The sequence below is a fragment of the Lagopus muta genome, chromosome 7, assembly GCF_023343835.1.
Source record: "Lagopus muta isolate bLagMut1 chromosome 7, bLagMut1 primary, whole genome shotgun sequence".
NCBI lineage: Eukaryota > Metazoa > Chordata > Aves > Galliformes > Phasianidae > Lagopus > Lagopus muta.
Window position 1 is genome coordinate 4896127 of NC_064439.1, and position 26474 is coordinate 4922600.

The following is a 26474-nucleotide window of genomic DNA, read 5'->3' on the forward strand; positions in this document are numbered from 1 at the left end:
GCTGTGTACCCCAGGGCCATTGCTGGGTTAAGAAATAAGGGGAAAAAAAGAGTAAAGATGTCTAAAAACCAGCGTTTCTTTTAAAGTACAGAAAAACTTTTTCTTTTGTCAACAAGACACAGTATATGATAAGCTTAATATTATTTATTGTTCTATTAATTATAGGTTTAATGCTTATATATAAATTTCCCCCCCCCCCCCCTTTCCTACCTCCCTGACCCCTGAGAATAAGGGAGGTGGTAGGAAGCACAACCTGAACTGCTGCAATAATAATGCTGCAATTTTCCCATATTTACTTTTATTTTTTGGGGGGAGGGGAGCTGTAAGAGGGACCTCTGGGGACAAGCCTGGTTTTCCACACGGATTTTGTAGTAGGAAAAAAACCAACACACACACACACACACACACACACACACACACAAAAAAAAAAAAAAAAAAAAAAAAGCCTCTTTTTTGTGGAAGGGGAAAGGAAAGAGGGAGGGACAAGTTAAAAAAAAAAAAAAAAAAAAAGCAAAAAAGCAAAAATAAAACAAATACACACAACCCCCCACATATACCACCCTGTAGGAATTTTCCACCTAAACTGTATCTCTGCAACGCTCCTCGCCTCTTTCTTTTTTCCAATCAGAATGACAACCAAAGTTTCCTGAACTTGCTGAAACAGAATGCAGCCTCCAATGCCATGGGGCAACAGAGCTAAAGCAGGCAGTGGCAGAGCCAGGCTTCTGCTGGCACAACCACACTGCTCACCTCTGCAAGAAGATGCACCTCTGGTTAATCCATCAGTGCCCTGCAGAGATGTTTTAGGACTTACTCAAGTCAGCAGTGCCTGTCCTAAAGAGGAAACACAGCAGGATTTGCTGGAGATGACCATAATATCTATAATAGTGTTGATAATAATAACAGTACTCTAACACACAAGGACATAGGAACATCCAAGTGAGTGTCCCAGCTGCCTCCCAGACACCCAGCAAAGGACCTGGCAGCCCCAGGAGCTGCCCCAAACCCTGCTGGCCCACAGACCATGTCCTAAAGAGTTCCAACCGCTGGGGATTAAGAGTGCAGAAGAGAGTGACAGCATGAATTACATTTTAGAGAGGATGTCCAGGATGAACCCGTGGCACCAATTAATCCATCGCAACAATGGGATCCTTAAGCAGAGGTGAACCCCATCACTCTGCAAAATGCAAATGGATTGAGCCTAAAAAAAACCCACAAAAACATCTCCCTGGAGACGTACTGAAAACGTCCGTGCTCTCACTGCTTATCCCACCACATGGGGCTGAAACAGGAAAGGCTGTTTTCCACCACCAAATCATGAAACATCTGCCTATCAGAGCACACTGCTTCAGCACAATCAGAGGGATTATGGCTGAGGGCTCAAGTGCCCAAAACAAAGTGGAAAAAACCCCACGGCATGCTCAGAGCAGGACACCATTTGCACAATCAGTTGCAAAACCAACGCTTCCCAGTCCTCTTGATGTCAGCTTTGCACAGGGACTGATGCTTTCCAGACGGAGCCTCTTGCCCATCCTTGTTACTGCTCCTGGGGTCTCCCAGTTGACTCCCTGGAAGGGTGGAGAACTCTGTTCCGTGGAAACGAGCAGCCAGCTCAGCCAGTTCAGTCAAAATTCAAACCAGCACTGAAGCTCACTGGATAATTAAATCCAAATGCCACTCCCAAGCCTCTACAGCAAAAGGAGTGTCACAGGCTGCTCGCTGACAGCCTGGTTTGGTTCAAGCAAGCAGAGGGTGCAGGATGGACGGCTTTCTCCAAGGAAAAATACCAGGGAAACAAAGGGAATCCCACACTGAGGGACACAAAAGATCAGATTCTCCTGATCTAGCACCTGGCCCCATGAGAAGGCACCTTGGAGGCTACACAGCAGGCATCTTCCCAGGCTTTGCCGCTGCTCCAGAGCAAAACAACTGCAAGTTGCACAACACCAGTGAAGCATTCTGCAGGGCCCAGATGGACTTGGGGACTCAAGCCACCCTCTGAACTAGCACAGCACAAGCCTTCATCCTGAACAACCTCCCAGCCCAGTTGGCACCATTCTGTATAAACTCACTGAGCGGTGCTGCAGGCTGATGAGATGAAACCCTTGTAAAACAAATCCTTCACTCTACCCAGCACCACATGTAAACAGGAATAACAGTCTCTCTTCTTTCACCCTTGGTTCCTCATCAACTTTCAGCCATCTTCCTTAGAGTGAATTCATTGCTTTGCTCTCTGCTTCCCCATTTACACCCCAATTTTGTGCTTCTTAATCAGCTTCCTGTGATGAAGCTCAATCAATCACGTCCACCTGATCAAGGACCACAGCCAAAAGGTCTCAATGATTTCCCAAAGCTTTGGCCTGCAGGGAAGCACCAAGGGCTTAGGAGAGGTAAGAAGAGGTCAGACAGGAGCACGCTCAGGAAGCAGTGACTACAGAGCTGTGATGGACAAGGGAAGGTTGACTTTAGACTTTAATAAAAGCCATAGGGTCACAGTGCTGATCCATTTTGGCAGGTTCTTACATTAAACTGGAGTACTTCTTTCTCTAATCAGCTCTGTAACAGGTCCCAGGCACTACCGATGCGAATCTAGAGTACTCAGCACTTGCAAAATCTGCTACGAAGTAAAATCAGAAAGCCACAACATGACACATCTCCTGCAGAGACGAGCTCCTGGTGCTGCTACAGCGCCTCAGTTCTGCTGTGCGTGCAGCAGAGAGGAACCTGGAGTTTCAGTCTTAGTACTGCAGCTTTACTGGTGAATAACAACAAAAATAAGCAAAGGAGAAAGAGTGAGCCTGAAGGTCAACAGGGACCACCCAAAACAATTCAGCTGTCAGGAGAGAAAGCAAATGAAGAAGGGACAAAGGAAGAATTTAGCTGCGTTCAGATGGTCTAGACAGCGCTGTTATTGTTGGCTTTGCTAATAGGTCATTACTAAGAGGCAGCTTACGGTAGTTCCATGAAGCTCCTTCCATCAACAGTGAAAAGAAAAAAAAAAAGCACCAGCTGTATGAAGCACAGAGAACAGCCTGCAGAAAGAAGGCAGAGCCTTGTGGAACAGCACAAGTTCTGATATCGGCCTCTCGCACACCAGGCTTGAGTCTGGGAAAAGTTGGGCAAAAATCCTGGGTGTTGCAGAAGGGGAACAGAAGTGTTTTGAGTCACTCCTGAGCAAGGCTGGAGCGGTGGCTCTGGGGCTGCACGTAGCCGTGCACACTTCTGCATGGATCCAGTGTAAAACCACAGTTGTGACCATTTGTGGTCACTAAAGATCCCACTGTGCTTTACACAGCTGTGGTGGTGATGGCCCAGCCCAGCCCAGCCATCGTGCCCGTGTAAATTCCAGCCATTGCTCGAAGCCATCTCTCAGTACGGTGATGCAACCACGGGGGATATCCCCAGGCAGAGAGAACAGTGCTGTGAAGGGTTACAGGGGTCCAACAGAGAACGGGAAGCCTCACAGAAGCACTGTCACACCTTCAGAGGCAGCCCTGTCAAAACACAGGCTTTGAACACATTGTGGAAAAATACTGAAGTGCCATAGAATATAGTGAAAAGAAATACCAAACTGCATGACTATACCATGAATAGTCTTCACTTTGGTCTGCAAAGGACATCAACCTTCAGTTTTCTCTTCATTTTCTCATGTTTTTAGAAAACATTTTTTTTTTTGGAAGGGGGGAATAATGACATTTCCCAATTACCAAAGAGAACCTTCAGCTGAAAGCCAAAACTCAGCACCTCAGCATCATTCAGTGCAGCTCCTGCCTGAACGGATGTCCAGCTGAAATGTCAAGATGGAAAGAGATAGGAGCTGCTGTCTATGCCTCGTTTTATGGACAGGACTCTGTGAGAGACAAAAGCCTTTCCAAGACTGCACAAGTCTGCAGACAGAGCTAAATACATTAATAGAAGCTTAAATTTGGTTAGCACTTAACTCGATCTGGCCTTCCTTGATGTATACAAAGACCCCAGAAATTCACTTAGCAGTCTGCTCATCAGGTCCTGACCTGGAATTAAACAGGACAGTCTTTTCCAGGAAGCTCTCCAGAAAGTCTCAGTTCAAAGAATATTTTGGTAATTCCAAAACCTTCCAAATTTCAAGAACATAACAAATCTCAGCAAACACGAGAGTAGGACACACATTCAGTGGTAAAACCACACTTCCATGGCGGCCCACGCACCACAGCAGAAGTTCACACCTACTGGACCAACAGCAAGTGGGGCTGCCCATCAGAAGGTCAGAGAACCATAGAATCATTAAGGTTGGAAAAGACCTCTAGGATCATCGAGTGCAAACATCAACACACAACCACCATGCCCACTGAACACATCCATCAGTGCACATCTGCCCTTTTCTTGAAAAGGTGAAGGCTGCATCACTCCTATCTTAACAAGGAAACAGCACAAACCTATACGAAGCAGGTATCAGAGAACCTTCTTGAAGACAAATGCTGCCTTTCCCCCAAAAGCCAGCAGGGAAATTGAGCTTGGATATGAAACTTGCTAAGCTTTCTAGCTTGCAAAGGACTCAGACCATCAGCTTTCTTCAGTGCCTACAAACACCATCAACGGATATGTCCTGCCACCAGGATTCAGGTCATGCAGAAAATACAAGCTACTGAGGAATCAAGACAGCAAAGAGCAGGAGGGATCAATTAGTAAGAAAACATCATTACAGTGACTGCTCCAGTCAAAACTAGGAAGTCTATCAGTGATCTGATCCAGAAGCACAAGCTCAGTGCCATGACTTGAAGCACAACTGAAGCCCCTAAGCAAGAAGTACAGGACGGGACACACACAGGAGGCTACAAATACTATTTTGCAGCTCATCCTCCATGAATGGGATCTCTGTAAATGACCTGCAGCAAAACAGCCTGCTGCGAGCATCACCCAGTGACAGAGATGCAGATTATCTTCTATTTAAACTTAACCTGCATGCACAAACCATTCTGCTACTGTCCAGTGCAGCATTTGGCATCTGATGTAGAGAAAAAACTATCCAGTTACCCTCTCCCAGCCCAGATTGCTGTGCATGGCAGCAGACACCAGTGGAGCACCTTCCTTTTGCAAGTCAGCACACTCTGGCCAGCAGCTGGATCCTGCTGTCATTTGCTCTCCTGCAACCCCACCCAAAGGACAGCAAAATCACCCCGTGTTCTCCTCCAGGGCAGGGCACAGCTCAGCAGGTCGAACAGAGCAATTATACAGGAGGAAATGAGGAAAGACCCTTCTGATATGAAGGATTTCTTGGCAGGAGTTTGCTTGCTGACGTCTTCAGCTCAGGACACACTCAGATTAACACTGTGAGGGCTTTCTTGAAAACACTTTTAGCACCATCATTCCTCAATTAGGATAAGCTACATAATGTGATCTATATTGACTGTTATTAACATTCTACCTGACAAACACCTATTCTTCACACAAGACATAATTGGCATAAAAACGCACAATAAAACATCCGTAGGTTTACAGCACTGCCGTGCTATCTCACAGATGCTCTTCTCAGGGGTAAAATCCATTTTGAGAGTTCCTGCATCCTATTTTCCCTCATAAGCTATCCCTCAGGTGACCTATATCACACAGGCAACAGGTCACAGAACTTATTTGGATCAAAACTTCTTCTTTTTACATTCCCTTGCAAAAGGGGACAGCTGTTGTAGCCACTCAAGGTCAGACTGGTTGGGGCTTTGGGCACCTGATGGAGCTGTAGGTGCCTCTGTTCACTGCAGTGGAGTTGGACCAGATGGCCTTCAGGGATCACTTCCAAGTCAATTCTATGATTCTACCTTAGCTTAGTCAGGAATGGGCTCAGAGAAAAGACAGGAATCTGTTTTAAAAAGCTACATTTGTAATCATTTTAAGAGGTTATTAATACAACTGTCTACCACGTATATCACTGATTCTAATTACCACAAAGACAGAATCCAACCACCTCCCAAAATACTCATCAGCCCAAATAAGCAAACCCCTCTAATGCAGTGTTTAGTGTCTTGTTGACGTGTTCAGCATACTGACAAGAGCCATCAAAAAACAGCAAAAGGGAAAGAATCAGCTGATGAACATGGACATCACCATGTGTTTTAGGTACACTGTGAGGTAACGAAGAACTCAACCGCCCTCTGAATTTCCTCAGGGGAAGCAAAGAACTGTAGTGATGCTACAGGGAATTCACTTCAGTCTAGGAGAGGTGAGAGTGATGCTCCTAAACACCAAGCAATCGGAGGCACAGCCACCACAGCTACCCTGGGCTGCAGGGACCACTTAGGCTTGGACACAACCCCCAGCCATGGAGGACTGGATGGGACCCCATGGTGCCATCACCACCCACTCTCTATCATCACCCAATCCCTACCCCATCACCTTCCTAGGCTAATTGCCCCCTGCTACATTTACCTCTAAGTGCCTCCCTACTTCTCCCTGCAACAGGGCGATAATGCAAACCTTCCACGTTAAGCAACTTGACACACAGAGGTAGTGCAGCCAGAATGACCAAAGCCCTCACGTGGCGCTCGACTATTGAACAGCTTTGTTATCAAAGCCCATAAAGCAATCGAAAGCACGGCAAAGATTAAATAAGCCTATTGCTGTTAGCAAAGAGCAAGCATTTATCCCATCAAAGTGAAACTTAACCCAACCTTGACCACTCCAGCTGCCGAATGCTTCCTGGCCATGAACTGGCTCCTGCACTGGGCAGCTCCCAGTTCCAGCCCTCAGGAAGACTGGAGGAAGGGACAGGAATGCAGCAGCAAGATTTAGGGCTTTCCTGTAAAGGCACAGAGCTGCTTTGAGATAAACCACGCTAAATCTCTGCCTCTTGGACAAACCGACTGACCCTCATTTGTTATAGCAGATTACTCTCACGAGGCTTCTAGGAGACATGCAAGCAAGGACTCAACAGTTACAAAACCAAAATAACCACATTTTCAGAAATTCTTTTAAGCCCACAGTTCCACTGAGAGGAAAAAAGAAAATTCGGGAGCTGTCTGGTTTTATGGTATGATGCATTTTCTCCTTTAGCATCTGCCTGCAGAACTCCTCACCACTTCAAAGGTCCGGCTTTCTCTCCCTCCATCCACAACTGCCTTTCACAGCTTTTTTTGCTAACCCACTCCCTTGGCTCCAAAGACACTACTTACCTTTTCCTGTCATGGATTAACATAATTAAACTGAACCTAGAGCAGTTTTTCCAGCCATTTTTCCAGCTTCGCTTAAATTCTGCCACTTCTGAAGAAGGGCTTACGTACCTAAAAGCCAGCCTGTTTTTTTCCACCTCTATCAGTTTGGTCTAATAAAAGATATCACCTCTCCCCACAACCTGTACATCTCTTGAGCGCACTTGAAAGGAAGAAAACATTTATCCAGTAAGAAACATGGTTGGCAAGTTATTTCCCCTGACGGCCTCTGATACTTGTGCAGGTTATTTGCAGGCTCATAAAGACCTCTTTCTCTGTCCCAGCTCAGCTACTTCCAGTGCTCAGAGTCACAGCCCTGAACCTGTGAACTCCTCATCTGTTGCTGCTGCAGCAATGGCTGCAGCATCTCAATTAACAGCAACGTGGGGGCTGAACCTCTATTCCCCAGGATCCCAAAGAGACTGGCATGACCTGAAACGGCTCCAGGGCACAACATCACTAGGAAAGGGAGAAGGATCTGAACTTGGACATCTCTAGAAAATAATGCGCCCAAACTGCTGCAATTCAACCTGATTTTCAAAAAGAAAAAAGTTGGGTAATAAGCAAAAGAAAAATACAGAGCTCTTGTAACAGGTCCAGGCCACTAAAATGACCAGAGGGCTGGAGCAGTCCTATGAAGCAAGGTTGAGGGAACTGGACTTTTTTAGCTTGGAGAAGACGCCGGGGAGACCTCATTGTAGCCTTCCAGTACTCAAAGGGAGCATATAAACGAGGGGAAATGGCTGTTTATGAGGGTGGATAGCGATAGGACAAGGGGGAATGGTCTTAATCTGAGACGGGAGGTTTAGGTTGGATATTAGGAGGAAGTTTTTCACACAGAGGGTGGTGATGCACTGGCACAGGTTGCCCAAGGAGGCTGTGGATGCCCCATCCCTGCAGGCATTCAAGGCCAGGCTGGATGTGGCTCTGGGCAGCCTGGGCTGCTGGTTGGTGACCTGCACACAGCAGGGGGTTGGAACTGGATGAGCATTGTGCTCCTTTTCAACCCAGGCCATTTTATGATTCTGTGAATTTCTGCAATTTACCACGCTGCCATGTTTCAGCACAGCATTTCTTAACTGCCATTGGCTATGCTCCTCTCACTGCACTGCACAGCGTGGATATTTCTGGAAGTGTCATATTCACTCGTTGGTTCCCAGCCCAATTTTGATCAAACGATGAAGAGGCCATGAACCCACATGGAGGGGTGACAGATGGAAATGGAGCGTGAGCTCTGTGCCAGGAGTGAGAGGTGAGACACTGGGACACGTGTTCTGCACTCCAATTTTCTCCCATTAATGAGGTTGAGGAAATCAAAATAAGAGGCATGTGGCAACCCAACAATCACATTAAAAACAACTTCATTATTCCTCCAACCAGCAGGAATTGCAGTATCCAAATGCAGGATACTGCACAATTTTGGAAGATCAGCACCCAGTGAGGGCATCATCTCCACAAAGGAGTCTCTCCTGGATCTACGCTCAGTCTTTTCAAACTGCTGCATCTCTAGACCTAAGATGTGATGCACTTGGGAAGCACACATTCAGCTTCTCCACACCTATACTGTGACCATGTATCTCCCCATACAAATCACTTTCTCCTTCAAAAGCCATTTCCAGCTGCAAGCTACCCTGAAGTTCTCACTGCCCTATTTTTTTGTAGAAGGAAAATGTCGAATGCTTCAGTATAAACACAACAGTTACATATTTGCCCTGGGGCAATACTGAACAGGAGCCCAAGTGATTGTCCCAACACCAAAGCATGAAGAAAAATGAAAATAATTCTGCCCCAAGCTCTTAGGCTGCATTCAATTCCTCTTCCCTCAGAACATGAGCCCTGTGTCCTATCCTACACAAAGACCTCCAGGTCCTTCACAGACAGAAGGGAACAGGTATAGGTGCTCAGAGATGTGGTTATGGCCATATCTGCACAACAGAGCCCACAGTTCCAAGGACCCCTGGGCTACCCCTAAGCTGGCACATGCAGGCATGCTGTGTTGGTCCTGCAAGAGCAAAGCAACTTGTGTGCAGCACTGAGCTCTGGTGCTGGCTGCTATGTCAGAGGTGCTGCCCACAGAGGTGCCACAAGTCCCCACTTCCTATCTTGTGGTCTCTGTGCAAGATCACACAGCTTCCCTACAACGCGTCCAGGAACGGTGCCACACTGAACTCTGAGACATTGGGCACACTAAAAATAGGATCCTGGGAAGAAAGGCAGATCTGGAAGGGACCTCTAGAGATCAGTTTGTCCAACACACCCTCTCTGTGGTTCACCAGAAGGGAATCAATGAAATGACTGCAAATTCTCTGCTTGTCCCTTGCAAACGTTTCCACATCTCAATACATGGGGGAAAAAAGCACATGTACATGGGGTGGGGTGTCAGTAGTGATGAGCTCCAAGCAATGACTTTGGGGAGGGGACAGGCACAGCACCTTCTGTCCATGCACAGGAATAATCACAGAATGGCCAGGGTTGGAAGGGACCTGAAGGATCAGGAATCTCCAACCCCCTGCCACACGCAGGGCCACCAACCTCCACATTTAATACCAGCCCAGGCTGCCCAGGGCCCCATCCAACCTGGCCTTGAACACCTCCAGGGATGGACGGGGCATCACAGCCTCTCTGGGCAGCTGTTCCAGCACCTCACCACTCTCTCTGTAAAGAACTTCCCCCTGACATCCAACCTAAATCTTCTCTCCCTTAACTTAAAACCATTTCCCCTTGCCCTGCTGTTACCTACTGCTGTTATCTGAATAAGCAGAATTGCAAGTCTACACAAAACTCAGACTGACCTCCGTAAAGCAATTCTGGCTGTCCTGGGAGAAAGGCTTAGCTTTCCTTCTTTTTGAAATAAAATTGCATTGAACTGAAGTAGTTTTCATCTTCAAAATGAAAATTTCTCCTAGAAAGTTCTGGGGTTTTTCATCAGGGATTTTAAAGTGAAATCTGTCATTCTTTATACCCAGAACCAGGTCTGGACTTTCTCTTCCCTATCTTTTCTTTTTTTTTTTTCCTCCCTTCTTTACTTGACTTTAGATGAGTTCTTTTACCCCCAAAATCTCTCTTCCAGTTAATAGAGAGTTAAAACAAGAAAACAAACAAACAACTGAACACAGGAAGATGAGGGCAGGATGAGGGAGAACCTCCTGTCCTCCTGTCTCCATTAGGAGGACAAACAGCTTAGCTGTGGCTTCACGTCTTCCAGTTTGTAAATTGAAATCACTCCCAAACTCCATATCATTCTCCCACCAGCTCTATAGAGACAAGGGCTAAATTCACTGGGATTGCCCCCCCTCCCTTTCTTTTCTCTTCCCCCCCACTATTTCAATACGCCCTCAAACATTTTGGACAAATGCCTGTAAATTATGCAAACATAAAAGTGAAGTGCCAACCAACATAAAGATTCCTCTGAGATCTTTGCTTTCTCCTTCCTTGAGGGCCAACAGGTCAGGAAGCCATCCAAGCTCCATGTTTTAATTACGTTCTAAGGGCTACGTGAGGCAGAACCTGCTGTTATCCTTCAGCCACCATCCTCCTTTCAAAACTAAAGAAATTAAGCAGAAATCCCTACAATTGCTAGGACTACCACTTGCTGGCAAAATGGTGTACAGACCACCTTGGAAGTAGTTTTGAGGTCAATATTTATTCTGCAAAGAGCAGTGTCACACTCAAAAATGCATAAGATTCCAGCTGAATCCCAAAACTAGAAGCATACAGCTCTCAGTAAGGCATGTGTCACCAACAAAGCCACGTGAGCAGCAATTAACTCCTAGGATTGGGAAGAGTAAGAGTAACATGGTGAAGCTGGATGGCCAACAGCATAAAAGCTGAAGGAGCTGGGGCCCTTGCCACTTATCATAGGATCACAGGGGTTGGAAGGGACCTCCAGAGATATCAAGTCCAACCCCCCTGCCAAAGCAGGTTCCCTACACCAGGTAAGGTATCACCTGCTAGTATGGGTCAATACCTCCCATCCAATTACTCACATGCTAAAACAGGAACAGTTCAGCACTTCCCTACGTCTGTTAAAACAAACTGTCTTTGGCAACTGCAATAAGATTTGAATCACTGTGTTTCTCCAGAGCTACAAATACTCTTCATCTAAATGAAGAAATAACTCTCCCTCAGCATCACAGGAAGGTGCAAATATACCAGGCTCCATTTGAAAGCGAATCTCAGAATTATCAAGGTCAGAAAAGACCTCCAAGATACACAGTCCAACTATCCACCTACCACCACTATCTGAATGAAGCTTCCTTGGGTGAAGAAATACAGAGTGAAGGTGCTGTGCCCAGAATACAAGGCAGACTTGGCAAGAGGCTCCACCTAGAACACAACCCACTGACTACACTGGTGGTAAGAAGAGAATTTATCCCATTTCAGCACCACTGGAAAGCAGAAAAAAAAAAAGTAAAGAAAACATTCTGTGATATTTAAGTAGGCCATCTTGGCAATGTCTCCCACTCTACTGTCAAGAGTAGACCCAAAATTAATAGGCTGCAGAGAATTAAGTGCTTCAGGGGAATCCAGTTCTTACCCATCTTTCCATCTACATCAGGCCTCCATTCCACCGGTCCCAGGCACTTGTACCTTATCCTCCACTTTCAAGCATCCACCCTGTAACAACAAACATACACAGAGTTTACAGATGGATTTTGGCACGGCAAACGGGACAGAGACTGAACACAGCCATTCTTCACACAGCACCTCCCCATCATCCTCTGGGCTGGAGGAAGAAGGGGCAAGGAATTGAGACCTGGAGCCCATCCTCCTCTGCACAGCCCAAAGGTTATGCACTGAGTACACTACAAACCTGCTACCCTTTCCAAAATATATACATATACATAATTAATCTTGGAGTAACGAGCTTAAACTTCTGCTATGAGTCTCCTTGTGTAAGAGGACACCAGCTCCTGTTTACACCAGTGGAAAAACTCACTTCAGTCTGAATGAAGGCACAACATGCAAACAACAAATGTGAGAAGTTCACTCTGAAGGAATGGCTGCAAGCAGGGATTGAAAGGGTCTTCTGCAACCACGGTGCCTCAGTGCTGGCAAGCAGGAGGATATTTATCCAACCTATTTTGAGAGAGACAAGCAGGAAGGGAAAGCGATAAGACAGTGGTGAAGGCAGAGAAGTGAACGTCACAGAGAACATTGCTCCTTTTGCTGCTGCAGCTTCCTCTGAGACAGCACCGCTCACACTGAGCTCTACTCTGCCTATTTCCAAGACAAGGATGAGGCAAGGAAGAAAGTAATGGGCTCAGATGGGTTTAAGGTCTTATCTTGAGGAGGATAGTTCACGCCAAAGTGGACTGAGAGAACAGAAGTGCACCAAAAATCAATGTAAAAACTCCGGCTGATTGTAACAAGAACAGGAAACAGCTCAAATCCTCACTGCTTTTGCTTCCAAAATTGATGCAACACTTCCAGCAATTGAGCTGCACTCAGGGTTTGCTCTGGGGCCACGTGCAGATAGCCTGGATTTAACCCTACATTCCGAGCCAGCCCAGCTTAACTCCACCATCAGTAGCATGGTCAGATTTTTCTAATGGCTTTTTGGAGAACTTTCAGACCTTTGCAATCTGATTCCATCACAAAAGCACACACCTACAGAAACCAGGCAAACAAACATTGGAAAGACAGATGAATTTCCCATGGGCTGAGTTGTGTGCTCTTCTTCATCATCACTGCCCCAGCGAGCGCCAGAGACCCCACTGAGCACACAGCTCACTCAGCGCAGGAAATCTCACAGATACATGAGATAAAAATGTTTTCTGTTGTCTCAGATCTCCTAAATCCTGAGGACAGCCAGCCTTCACATCGGGCTGCAAACACTGTTGATTTCCGTGGCTTTGCAAAAATACATACCAGCAGCTTCCTGCTACAGAAGGACACATTCCTGTTTCTAGTATAAATTCTGCCTTTTTACAATCTCCTTTCGAAAACAGGGAAGCAAGAGGAAAGGAAAAATCCTTTTTCTGCTCGGAAGCACTTTGAAGCAGCATCCCACCTCTCCTCCCACCAAGATCTCTGACCTCCATGTGCTGAAAGCCGGGTTGGAGGGGCCCTGGGCAGCCTGATCTGGTAGGGGGCAACCAGCTCACAGCAGGGGGTGAAACCAGATGGTTCCTTCCAACCCAACACTATCAAGGTCCCTTCATACCCAAGCCATTCTACAATTCTGTGCTTAGCAATCAGCTCCCAGGGATGCTGGGGCAATGCAGTGCTCACATTCCAGGTATGAGCTGTGCATGCAAGAGACTCGGGCTGCTCCAATCTGCTTGGGAAACTGCCAGGGGAAACCTCCAAACAGATGCTCTCACCTAGAGGCTGTGGAATCTCCTTCTATAGGGATATTCAAGACCCATCTGGACACCTACCTGTGTAACCTATTGTAGGGGACTTGCTTTGGTGGGGCAATAGATTCAATGGTTTCTTGAGATCCCTTCCAACCCCTGCAATTCTGTGACCTGGAATAAAAGCAACTTTGATTTGATTGAGCTGAATTCGTTTCTACAGCTCAAGTGGCTCAACATCACTGCAGCTACATGGGCACAGAGTATGAGTACCCAAATGAGGCTCCCAGGGAAAGCAGTACCTACTCCCAGCCTGAGCACCACACCATGTGTTGGTTTGAAGGTGTATGGACACATCACTGTAAAACAATAATAACAAGCCACAGTTGCCCCTGAAATGCGGCTCAGCTGGAAAGCTACTCAAACTAGCATTGCTAAAATTGGGACTTTCCTTGTTTTTTTCAAGCAGCAGGGAACAACATGTTGGGCTCACAGCGTTTAACAAGCAAGAGTCAAGCGGAAAAAATCTCTCCTTTTTAAGAGTTGACCACATTAACTTTCAGCAAGTTTCCGGGAGTCCTGCCAGGGCGCTGGAGTTTTGTATACTACGGAACTGTTAAAAATATTATTGTAAATGTTATTTTCAAAAAGCTTAGAGGCCAGGGCTGGGGTAGCGTTAAAAACAACAGCAAAGCAAATGAGATTGTTTTAGCTGGGAGAATACAAGCGTAGGCACGCGGATAGCTTGGTCAAACAGCCTGCAGGCTTGGCCAAGAGAGATTCAAACTCAATGAGTGGTTAAAATATCAAAGATTTCCTTGGATTATCATAGTCATAGAATGGCTTGTGTTGGAAGGGATCCCAAAGATCACGTAGCTCCAATCCCTTGCTGCATACAGGGCTGGCAACCACTAAATCAGGCACTAGAATTGTTAGATTTTGGGGACACTTGAGACATTCCCAATTCATATGGCATCTTCTGCTCATCTGAACCACACAACACACAGATGTAGTCAAAAAGAAGCCATTCAAGCTTACAATCCTATCTTTACAAGCATGCAACAGGGACAAATTTCTGCAAATGTGTATAACCAGGGCCCAGGTTTATCTCACAAATGACCTTAATGGACAGACTGCATGAGCCAAGAGGAGGAAAAAAAACCTTTTCTGAGCATGCACTCATCAAGCTGCAAAGCAAGGAGTGACAAGCGTGCATGCCCACAGCTCACATAAGGAGGAGCCCAGTGCTCTGGAAGACACTGCACAAAAGCCAACAAGGAATTTGATACGAACACGTATCAACCAAGGATTTTTCTCCCCATTTTGGAACACAGCAACTTAAAACTGCTTAAGAATCTCTTGCACAACAGTACGCTGCTAGAAGAAGAGATACTCCATAGATTCCTAAGAGCCATCATGCAAAATGGAGCATACCTCTCATCATAAGTGACAGAATCACAGAATCACCCGGGTTGGAAGGGACCTCAAGGATCATGTAGTTCCAACCCCCCTGCCTAGCAGGGCCACCAAACATACACATTCAGATCAGGTTGCCCAAACCAGAGCAGCTGTGCTCAAGAAATCTCTCCTAAGCCATCCTGTTGGTTCCATCAGGTGTAGAACATGAGCTTTAAAACCTGCATGGCAGATAGCTGTTAACTTCCCCCACAGCCTTTTAAGAGTCACTAAGATTTTAAGATTCCTTCCCTTATCAACTCCTCCTCTTCCTGCAAGTGAGTCTGTAAATGCAATAACCCATCCAACACGTTCCAGTAAGCTTTTCTCAGTCAGTTTCATTTTTCTGCTATCTAGTAATAATCCCTTTACCAAATTCAGTGGACTAATCAGTAATTTACACTGGTACATTAAAAAAAAAAAGTGTTGATTTTGCACAGAGATCACCAGCTGCCAGAAAACCATAAAACTAGGAAGCAATCACAAGTATTGAAAAGTACTCCTCCATCAGCAAAAAAACCCAACAACAACAACAACAAAAACCAAAAAAGCAGAGAACATCAAGTCAGGATGAATGTATCATCCTGACAGACAGCCCCCTCTGCTAATGACGATGGTTTGTTTGCATTCAGAAGAACACTGTCATGTATCATTTCCCCTTATCCAGGGTCAAATCACATCCTCGGACACAAGAAACCTTGCTCCAAAGAGCTGCCAAGCCAACGTCACACAATGGAGAACCTGACCTGAGAGTCCATTGCCTGGGACGCCCAGTTCTCCCTGAGGATAACAGCAGCTCAGAACCAACCCTATCTCCACAACAGGCTCTGGAGCAGGTAGGAGGAGGCCCAGCTATCTCTCAGGTAGGCTGCCAGACCTCACAGCCTATCCTGACTTAAGCATGGAAGCTGCTCTGCCATCCCCCAAGGCAACCTACTTGCTAACAGACCCACTTTGCCTCATTCCCAGCTTCCCACTGACATCTCAGCTCTCCTACAGTCTACCCTACCAGCCCTCATATGCCACCATTAGCCTCTACTGGCTGCGATCAATAGCCTCTCAGCTGGCTGCCCTAACAAGCTGCAGCCTCACCCCTGCAGTCCATCTGCATTTGATTGATCAAAACACAACTTTCTGATTCACAGAGAAGCTGAGGGCTCAGAATTACTGACTACTTTCTGCTCTCTCAGCAGCTACCTGGTCATTGTAGCCTGCCTGTGTCTATGAGAGCAGATGGTGATAGGACAAGGGGGAATGGTCTTAATCTGAGACAGGGAAGGTTTAGGTTAGATATTAGGAGGAAGTTTTTCATGATGCACTGGAACAGGTTGCCCAAGGAGGCTGTGGATGCCCCATCCCTGCAGGCATTCAAGGCCAGGCTGGATGTGGCTCTGGGCAGCCTGGTCTGGTGGTTTGGTGACCTGCACACAGCAGGGGGTTGGAACTGGATGAGCATCGTGGTCCTTTGCAACCCAGGCCATTCTGTGATTCTATGGTTCCTATCAGCAAGAAAACCCATGGCACATGGGGAGACCAGGACCAGAGGATCGGCCCATAGAGTCACCTCAAGATCCTTTCCAAGCTCCAGAAAGGTTTGGACATATCTCTCAGATACACAGTCTGATTTTTGGGTGGTCCTGTGCAAAAGCCAGGTGTTGGACTTGATGATCCTTGTGGGCTCCTTCCAACTCCCAATGTTCTATTATTCTCTGATTATTTTCTTGCTCACGCCACTTCTGTTGCGTAATTCTGAATCTAGATGAGAGCAGGGAAAGCCAAGCTCAACAAGCACTTAGTGGCAAGGGAAGATTAAAATGCATGCTGTGTTTCTGGGTGAAAGGAATGCATTCCTGCATCGCCCCAGGACACTGCCGTCTCCAGTTTGTGCACACACTGATGGGGTGGTGATGAGATTATGAAACAGGAACACGTGGGTCAGTTTTCACATAAGTTTTATTCTCCTTGTCCTCCTGACCTACAGCATCACATGAATTCAAATGTGCTTGTGTTCGTGTGTGTGACTGTCTACACATGATACAACGTGAGCCATCAACAGTGCAGGAACCAGAGCAGGTAGCACATGGCCTTATGTTTGAGCAGCACAATATTATATATAGAGAGATATACATTTGATATGTATATAGAGCATATACATTGGTCCCTTGTAACCCAAACTCTCCTGTGACTCTATTATTGTGGTTTCTATGCTGGCTCCCCTTCATTCCCCAAACATAAGTAGGGGTAAAAAAGATAGGAAAACTGAGGAAAAGGCAGATCGTGCCTCTAAATTTAGTTGAGGGCATTGTGCTGCTTGAAGCTGGGCATCACAGCCCACTGACATCAGAAGAGACTTGGGTTGGAAAGGACCTTAAAGAAATCTGCTTCCAACCCTGCACCACTGGCAGAGACACCTCCCAGCAGACCAGGCTGCCTACGGCCCCATCCAACTTGGCCTTGAACACTCATTGGGATGGGGCACCCACAGCTTCTCCTGTGCCAGTGCCTCTCCTATGGCTTCCAGCCTGGTGTGGTGCAAAGGAAAGTCAGGAGGAGTCAGCAGAAGGCACCTTGGAGGAAATACACCTGAAGACCTTCAGAAGAGAGGAGCCCATCAGCTGCAAGAGACCACGGACCAATCCTGGACTGTCAGGGCAGCCAAGCAACACCTTCAAATGCAAAGACTGTCAGAGCAGCAGTTGCTCAGCTGCTCCAAAACCAGGTCATTTATTAGACACAGCAGGGAAACAGTCAGCTCCTCTTCCAAGAGAGCCCTGAGAAACATTGAGCAACTCAATAATGATTCCCACGGCCCAGTTTCAGACAGACAGAATTAATTTCCAGGATGGAAAGGAACATATGCCTGCATATCAAAACAAAATACAGGAGCCTTTCCAGTTCTTCAGCTGTATTTCAATGGAAACCAGAAGGCTATCCTGATGGAAAGACTTCAGTTTTCTCATTAACTCTCTGCTGAGTATTTAATGCTGCTAATTGATGATGAGAGGTGGTGTCCAGGCATTATGTGCAGTTGCTTTTTAAATCTTTAGACCAAGATTTCTCCAAATCAAGTAATAATAAGGCAGACTTTCTCTCTGCATGTGCTGTGCCCTGCAGTAAGTCCCCCCTCCTCAGAAGACGTCTGCTGGAGGAAGGGAGGTGAAGCACATCTCAGGGCTCATTTACAAGTGTTGGAAACTTTCCTAGAAAACGTCATCTGCGATACTGTCACTTCCATGCAACATGCCAAGAAAAAGACCATCGGTGCCAGGGACATGGTGTGTGCCATGAAACACCCAGCCCCTGCCCTCCTTGGATTTAGGGGAAAACTTCTCCTGATTCAGCAGAGAGAGTGGTGCACCAAGGGATGTCCCACAACACCTACAGAAAACTACACAAAATGCAGCATGGTGTTGGGATACTGACCATAAGGCCAACACACAGCCCCAGGGGCCCAACATGGGGCCACCTCCAGCAAAAACTTCTCATCAGTGGTGAAGCGAGCTTGGCTGCTCACCTGTATCATACAGCAGTCCTGGTTTCCAATCCCAAATGTTGATCTCACATCCCTGTTGACCAGGAGACGCTCTTGAAAGCAGCAAAGTATCCTGGATGCAAAAGCCAACACAATCCCAACACAGCAAGGCAGCACATGCCTTGATAAGAAATTTCTGCTCCAAACCCCCACCTACATTCTACATATGCTCCAAATCTTCCCTGAATTAGGTAAGGACAGAATCTGTCCCTTTCTACCCAACACTCAGTGTCTGCACTCTGTGAGTTGCTAAGTGCTCTCAGCCACAAATGAAACTGGGGTGTGTGAAATGAAAAAAAAGCAGAAGTACGTATGCATGAGGCTGTGCTATGGTTACACGTTCTGAGGAGCAATAAACGAAGCAGAGCTGATGGTCCCAAAGCTCCGGTCTGAAACTCCAGCACGGATCTGTTTGTCATAGCAATAGCATTTCCACCTGCACCTTTCTGATGTCTCCTCCGGGAGTCTTCACTCGACGCCATCACAGACCACAGCAAGTAGAGCCTGGGCCAGCTGTGCAGATGTCTAGCTGGCTGACCTCTCCTTACCAAAAAGATTCTGTTTTTTTTTTTTTCTTATTATTATTAGTTTTCAAACCACCTACTCCATCATAAACATCAAGCAAAATTAGCTTATCCCTAGAACATTCCAAAATAGACAGGCTGACGCCTGCAGAAACCGAGCTGCAGCAAGTCAACGGGAAGGCTCGAGAATGCAAAGAATGCTGAGTCTGATTTACTATCAAATCCTCTTGCTGCAAGCAACTCGTGCACATGCAAGTGGAGTCACATGTGCATGGAATCCCACACCTGCACGGGCTGCCCCATGGTACCTCCAGTAAATGAGTCCCATCTGCTTGACAGCCCATTCAAAAATACACCCCAGGGAGGAAACCGCGCGCCAGCAGGGAGGTGGACGATATGATCTCATAGGACCTTTTCCATCTCTTAACTTTTATGCTTAGTCACAGAATAAATATCTCCCATGGTGTGAAGAAACGTGCTGGCTTTGCTCGCCTGCTCACGTTGGGGGAGCACTGCCCTTTGAAGACATCTCCCTTCCTGCTGTTATTTCCTTCATGCTCACAAGACTTGTCCAAGGAGAATTAAGCCAAGGAGGACTCGCACGTGGTCCTTCAGCTTCAATGAGCTCCAAGGCACCCAAGTCAGTCCATTACTTTCTCTCTCAGCAGCCACAAGCAGTGCAAGACCTCATTTTAGTACTACTGGAGAACCTGTGCGTCTCTGAGCACTCAAGCACGATCCTGTCCAGCACAGAGAAGAGAACAATATAAGGAACCAAAGGGTTTGGGAAACCCTACATCTCCTCTTGCAACTGGATGGGCGTCAATGGATGATGAAGCAATGCTTGCCGGTCACAACACTGAAAAGAAGGCTGAAAATAGAAGGTTCTGCTTCGGTTTCTAGTTCAGATGCTGGGCCATGGGCTGACCCCGAGCATTGCAAATTCTCACACGATTTGGTGTTTTTCATTAGTAGCCAGTTTCCTGGAATCACATGATTACATCAGAATCCACGCTTCCTTATTTTCAGTTAAAAAGAAGTACTTGCAGATGTCAAAGCTGAAGAAAGAAAGGTAAGTCATGAAGACTGGAATGTTTAAACTAAAAGGAAAAAAAATTGTAAGTTCACCCTTTTAAACTTTATTATTTCTTTTTTGGAGGAAGGAACGGGATTTAGGACTCTTTCCCCTCTGTTATACTCTGGAAATCTTACACTGGAGGGAATGACTTAACTTGGGTGGGCTTCAACACCCCCACCTGTAATTTACAGATGAGAAAGCACAGCTTTCAGAGCAACACTTTCCCAGAAACCACAAAGCCCTCTGACGTACCTCTCCAGTCAAAAGAACCCCATGCATTGGCGGCAATCTGAAGGCACGACTGTTCAAAAAACGCAGCAGAACAGCTTGCCAAATCTTGCATCCACCTCTTTTCTCCAGCATACAGCAGTGCAAAGCCCTGGAAGCCCAGCAGCACCAGCTCATTGCTGGCATCCTCCGCTCCCCAGAACTGCCAGCTCTACAGCTGCTGCTGGGTCTTGGCCCTGCATAGCAATAACCCACCTGGTAATCACAGAGTCACAGAATGGCCTGGGTTGAAAAGGACCACAATCCTCATCTAGCTTCAGCCCCCTGCTATGTGCAGGGTCACCAACCAGCAGACCAGGCTGCCCAGAGTCACATCCAGCCTGGCCTCAAATGCCTGCAGGGATGGGGCATCCACAGCCTAAGGAGGAGCAATCTGTTCCAGTGCCTCACCACCCTCTGTGTGAAAAACTTCCTCCTAATATCCAACCTAAACCTCCCATCTTGAGGACTAGTTCTGCTGGTAAAGCCTTCTTTAGATCTTACAGAGCCTGGTGCAGCCATGCTGGGCTCAGTGCTGCCGTGTTACAGGCATGTAGGCTGCAGCTAATCATGGCATGAAGTCATGAACTTTGTCCCTACATCCACATATCCGCAAACCCTGAGAACAGAAGACTGCAGATCACAGTTGTTTCCTTTTCTGCATAGAAATAAATCATTACGATCCAGAAGGCTTCCACGTACGGTGTGCTGTGAAAAGGGAGGTAAGGCGATGCTTCTGATAAAACCAGTGGTCTTTGCCCTCGATGCCCAAAGCTAGCGAGTTAAACAAAATGCACAGCAGTGGGAAGCAGGAGGAGAGCAAACTCCTCTGAGTTTCTGCTTTACCTCACCTTTGAGATTAGAGGAAGCGAGCACAAACCTGTTCAGTCACATTGTTCCCATTCAGCCTTGGCTTTCAGCCAGGCAGTTACGCTGCTGCAATTACACTGCTGCATTCCTGCTGTTCCCAGGACAGATGTGCTGCCCCTGTGCAGCCTCAGAGGGCCAATACCCTCTCTGCATGTTCCAAGGTGCTAAGGTACAGCTGCTCCCTCTGACAGGTGTGCAGAGGATGCTGCAAGCTGGGTGCAGAGGTCACCAAGCACTTGGGGACCTCCCATTATCCTACAGCTCCCATTCCCCTCCACCTGATGCTCCTCTTGCATCACTTGGTTCTCAGGGATGCGAGTCTTGCTCCTTACAGAGCGAACAGCCCAAACCAGAAAGTGATGCAAATAATTATTTAATAAAAATAAAATAAAAAGACAGAAGGTTGACCAAACACTAAAACACAACTTGCTAACAGCCAAGGTCAAGCTGGATGGGACTCTGAGCACCTGATGGAGCTGTGTGTATCCCTGTTCACTGCAGGGCAGTTGGACTGGATGACCTTTCAGAGTCCCTTCCAACTCCAACCACTCTACGATTTGCATTAGAAGAAAAATGCCACCCCTGTTTCTATGCCTGTTTAAGCGGAAAAATACAGCATGCAGCCCTGCAGTGTTATTGGTACCTTTCCCCTCTGTAAGGCAAAACACAACAAAACGGGACATGCCACGAAAGCCAAACAGATGTGGAACTTACAGGTCTTTTTCTTTTTCCCCTTCTTTTCAAATGAAATAAGTACCTCATTAAGCAAGCTCAAAAATCCAACTCACACATACAAAGAAATGAGTTTGGAAATCCCCATCCCTCCACCTCCACTGCTATTTGCTAAGGAAACCAGATCCTCGGCCCTGGCCAAAAAATGATCTCAGCCATTCTTAAGAGAACCTACAGTGCATTTTCATGAGTCATGGAAAGCAACAACTCGTTGCTTTGGTAATGCTAGGTAAGCAACTGCTCATCCATCCACAACCACACACTTCCAGCAGTAAGTCAGAGAGCAGACTGCTTCTTGATGGATTATGTCACAAACGGCCCCAAACAGAGCCTTGCAGCACGGCTGCCTTGTTTTATAGGATGTGCAGACACGTTCTGTGGTCCTCATCACAAACTACAAATGGAGGGGACAGTGCCCTCTCACAAGCCAGAGCATACAGCCAACCCGCTGCCCACCAGCCCAAAAGCCAACACTGCAGGCTTGTAAGGTGCACAGGTTGCTTCGTCCCCGCCAACAGAGCTTCGTCCCCCCCCCACAGACCCCTTACAACTAGGGACTACACAGCACATACATCTGTACAACTCAGTGCACACAGATGCATTAAAGACATCCTTCAGCTTTCCTCGGTCTCTAACCAAATGGTTTCCTCTTCTCATTTCTCAAGAACTGCAAGGACAGCCAAAACGATGCCAGCATGCAGTTAAGCGGAACACAGCTGCGTCTGCTAACACCTCAAGACTCATGCAATAGATGTACAGGCAATTTTTTCCAAGCTCTGCAAAGGGAATAGCTGTCTTTTAAATAGTTATGTACACAATTTCCCCCACTGTACTCCCTGGTTAAGGCATGATGCTGTAAGGGCACCATTCAAAGCCCTCAGCAATGCTCCTGGACGCAGACTAACACTGCAACGAGCTGATCCCCAGATTTCATCCCAGATGAAGACAGTTACAGCACATTCTACACCAGTACCAAAGCTGATTGTTTGAGCTTGTTTTCTGTGACACAACTCACAAGTGTAAGACACCCTCTCCCCAGCCTGTCCCATCCAGAAGCCAAGCAGGCTTGCACCATGTTATTAGTCATACTGGTAATGCTGTATGTGAACACGCAGACATATTGTGATGATTTAAGTATTTTCCCTTTCTCTTGAGTCATCAGCCAGGTAGCACAGTGAATGACACACATATTGTCTTTATCTTCAATATCTCAGCACTTTGGGGAGAGCCCCAGCAAGCAAAGCATTTCATCTCCATCCCCAACACAAGCAAACATAGGGAAGGGCAGGCACTATTCCTCAAACCCTTCATGCCTACGAGGTCATTTCAGCCAAGAGAGATGAAGCCAAGCTGGTCTGCACACAGAGGCCACCCTTACAGTATGCAGACAAACAACAAAGCTGCCCTTCCATCAGAGCCAGTCAGGACTCAAGGCAGCATCCAGGAGCACATCCAGAAGTGCTGGTGTCACACATGGGCATCTGCCCATGGCTAGTGGGGAAGCTTCTGAGGCACTACAAGTCAGCTCATGGGACAGACACCAAAGCAAACCCATCTAACCATGGCCACTCAGGAGACTGGGGAAGGCAGTGATGGAGAATGAGAACCCAGCATTTTAAAGAAGCACACACATGCAGCCCTTCCCCTCGCTTCTCCATCTGCCCACCCCTTCATTAGGCACAACGCAGCTCCAATGCACCCTGAAGCTGGGCTGAACCCAGACAGCAGCAATTCAGAGCTGGACCTTGAACCCTCCAATAAAACCAATGATGCAACAAACTAAGCACAGCTCAATTCAGACTCCATTTATCTCTTATTTGCCACCAGCAACATCCAAATAGAAATAACTGAAATGTTTTGCATGTTTCTCTAATGACTCTGGCTACTCTGTTACACCAGCAAGGAAGGATTAAGACCAAGGAGCAGCAAAAGCATTCCATCAGTTTATTAACTGGGTGCTCAGGTTTCCCAAAAGCTGTTCGCCAAGCTGGGAGCCAGGAGGACTACAATCAGGATTGGACTGTGTTTCCATGCGGAAAGGCAAACAGAAGGCATTGAGGCTTCAGTGAGAGCACCCAGTACCAGCAAGGAAAGCCTTCCAGGAGCTCAACCCAGCCTGGTGCCTGTATGGAGGGATGCACATTAGGCAACCTGGTCTGGTGGGTTCCTGCCCATGGATGGAACTGGATGGTCTTTGGGTCTCCAACCCAAACCATTCTGTGATTGATCCACATCAACAGAAGCAACCCCAAACCTCCCACCTCCAAGTACCACACAATCATCACTCACAGAGCTGCTAGACTGCTTTGCTGCAAGGTCCCAGCCCACACCTCCTTCCAGCCACCCATTTCCACACTGACTGCATCATCTCTTCAGACATCAAGTTGAGCTGTCAACACACCAGCATCACCCACAGATAACATTATCAGTTGGCCTTTGCAATGACCCAGCATGCAGAAAAGGGACAGTCCCCCTGAGGGCACTCTCAGGTTAGAGGCCAATAAGGAAAAAGCACTTAAAATAGAGTTCCTGTCCACACACATATTCCAATCCATTCACCTCGACCACCAGCTACAAGACTTCACCCTGCACCTTGTCCCTAAGCTGTTTTCCCCAGCCAAGCCTCGTTATGTGCAAAACTTCCAAAGTCCTTTAGGGATCTTCAGGCACTCGCAAGGCTCCAGAATCACAAAAAGCCTTTAAACAGACCAGATTAACACCAACGCTCCAGGACAGCCCTAGTAGTGCAGGAGTGGTGTTTAATCACTACCTGAGAGTTCAGGTCACCCAAGGGCCTGGCCAGCACACACTGTTTGCACAGCATCCCACGCAGCGGGCAGCTCCTTCCAGGACCTGGCCCATGCACGTTGCTGCCCGGACTTTGTCCTGTGTTGCTCCTCCGGCACCAGGCCAAGCTCCAGCTCAGCTCCTCCCTGGGTTTCAGTACGGCGCTGGTTCATCTGCCCAGATCGTTTTGCAGAGTGAGGAGCATAAAACCAGGGCAGTTTTTGCCAAAATTGCTGATTAAATAGTAGCCAGAATGAGTTTTAGCTTGGGAGAGGACAGTTTCTATGAGAGACCCAGAGCCACTTGGTCTCCACTAATATAGATATAAGATCTTCCATGGAAAAAGTGTTTGGGGAATGCATTTTGGAGCTGAATCCTCCTCTTTTGGTGGTACATACACCTGCCACCTCTGACTCCTACAAGCCTCAGCAAGTCTAGATCCAATTCTCAGCCTTCCAGTGCACTCCTGGTGCTCTGGGAACACCCGGAGCCAACACCAGCAGCACACCCTGCCCCAACCACAAAGACACAAGGCTCGACCCTGAGCCCTTGCAGCCCGCCTGGCCAAATGCTTTCCCCCCAGCTGCTGCAGCACTGAGGGACCAAACTCCTTCCTATGTCACCAGTATGGGACACCACAGCTCCTGGCACGGCGGCACAGGGAAGGCTCGTCACTCTCGTTCTGCTCTCCTGAGCAATCCATCTTCAGCAGGGAATCATTCCCCAGTGGCTTTGGAGCAGAAGGCAGCAATTTCAGGCCGGATATAAGGAATAATTTCTTCTCAGAAAGAGTGGTGATGCAGTGGCACAGCTGCCCAGAGAGGTGGTGGGGTCACCGCCCCCAGAGGTGCTCCAGAACCATGTGGCGCTGACGGATGTGGTCAATGGGCATGGCAGGGGTGGGCTGATGGCTGGACTTTGAGATCTTTTCCAACCTTAGTGATTTTATGATTCTATTTTTTATTCTTCTGTTATTAAAGATGAGATGGGACAGTGATCAGGTTGGCCACCGGTTGCCATTTCAGTGACTAAGAAGAAGACTACTTGGCCAGACTGGATCAGAAGTGTGAGGACAGACTGAAAACAAACCAAAATGCCAACACAACCACGTGCATATGCGCTCACACATCCCTTCACAGATGGAACTCATCTCTCCTGCGGAAAAGCAGCATGGCAGATGCCAACCCGGTGCCCACGCATCACACAAAGGCAGCACGGTCGGGCACAAGCGAGATGATGTGGAGCATCCCTGCATCCCACCTGACAAAGGCAGAAAAGGCACCTGGAAGGAATGTGTAGAGAGCCAAGGAGGCAGCAGAGGGAGAACAGAGAGAGCCTGGCCGGAGCCACGGATGCTTTCCTGGAAGGGTTCCTGGAAAAACGTCCCATCGCCCACTTTGCCTCACAGAGCTTAAATGGGAAAATAAATACAGTCTGGGGATTCAGGGTATTCCGCCAGGTTAGGGATCAGTGGGCCATTTAGCACTCTTCTGCAAAGACTGAGGAGCGCCTGAGGGCTCCAAGTGGGAAAAAAGAATAAAATTCCATATTCCCCTTCTTATGGCTCTATAATGCATTTTCCATCTCCCCGGTGCACAGCTGACATTCTGCACATTGCTGCGCACGCTGCACTTGGCCGGGATATGTGCAGAGGGGAGTGGGAAGGACCGAACCCAGAACACATTGCCTGCATCTGGCAGACAGCAGCCCACGGCCCACTGCAGAAGCTGAGGGCTCTGCTGCCTCCAGGGA

At 47.4% G+C, this 26474-nt stretch overlaps 1 protein-coding gene across 4 annotated transcripts in view; it reads right to left on the reverse strand.

The window, feature by feature from the left end:
* The window catches only part of LOC125695837 (mitogen-activated protein kinase kinase kinase 3-like), a 68633-nt gene that overhangs the window by 40591 nt on the left and 1568 nt on the right, over nucleotides 1–26474 (reverse strand). For 3 of the 4 annotated variants that reach the window (XM_048950823.1, XM_048950820.1, XM_048950821.1), the window contains exon 2: nucleotides 11716–11795. In XM_048950823.1, coding sequence (XP_048806780.1) covers nucleotides 11716–11719 — 4 coding nt within the window. In that variant the 5' untranslated portion in view covers nucleotides 11720–11795. Of the gene's footprint in view, nucleotides 1–11715; nucleotides 11796–15678; nucleotides 15989–26474 lie in introns of those variants that run through there. The other variant, XM_048950822.1, reaches the window with a different exon arrangement.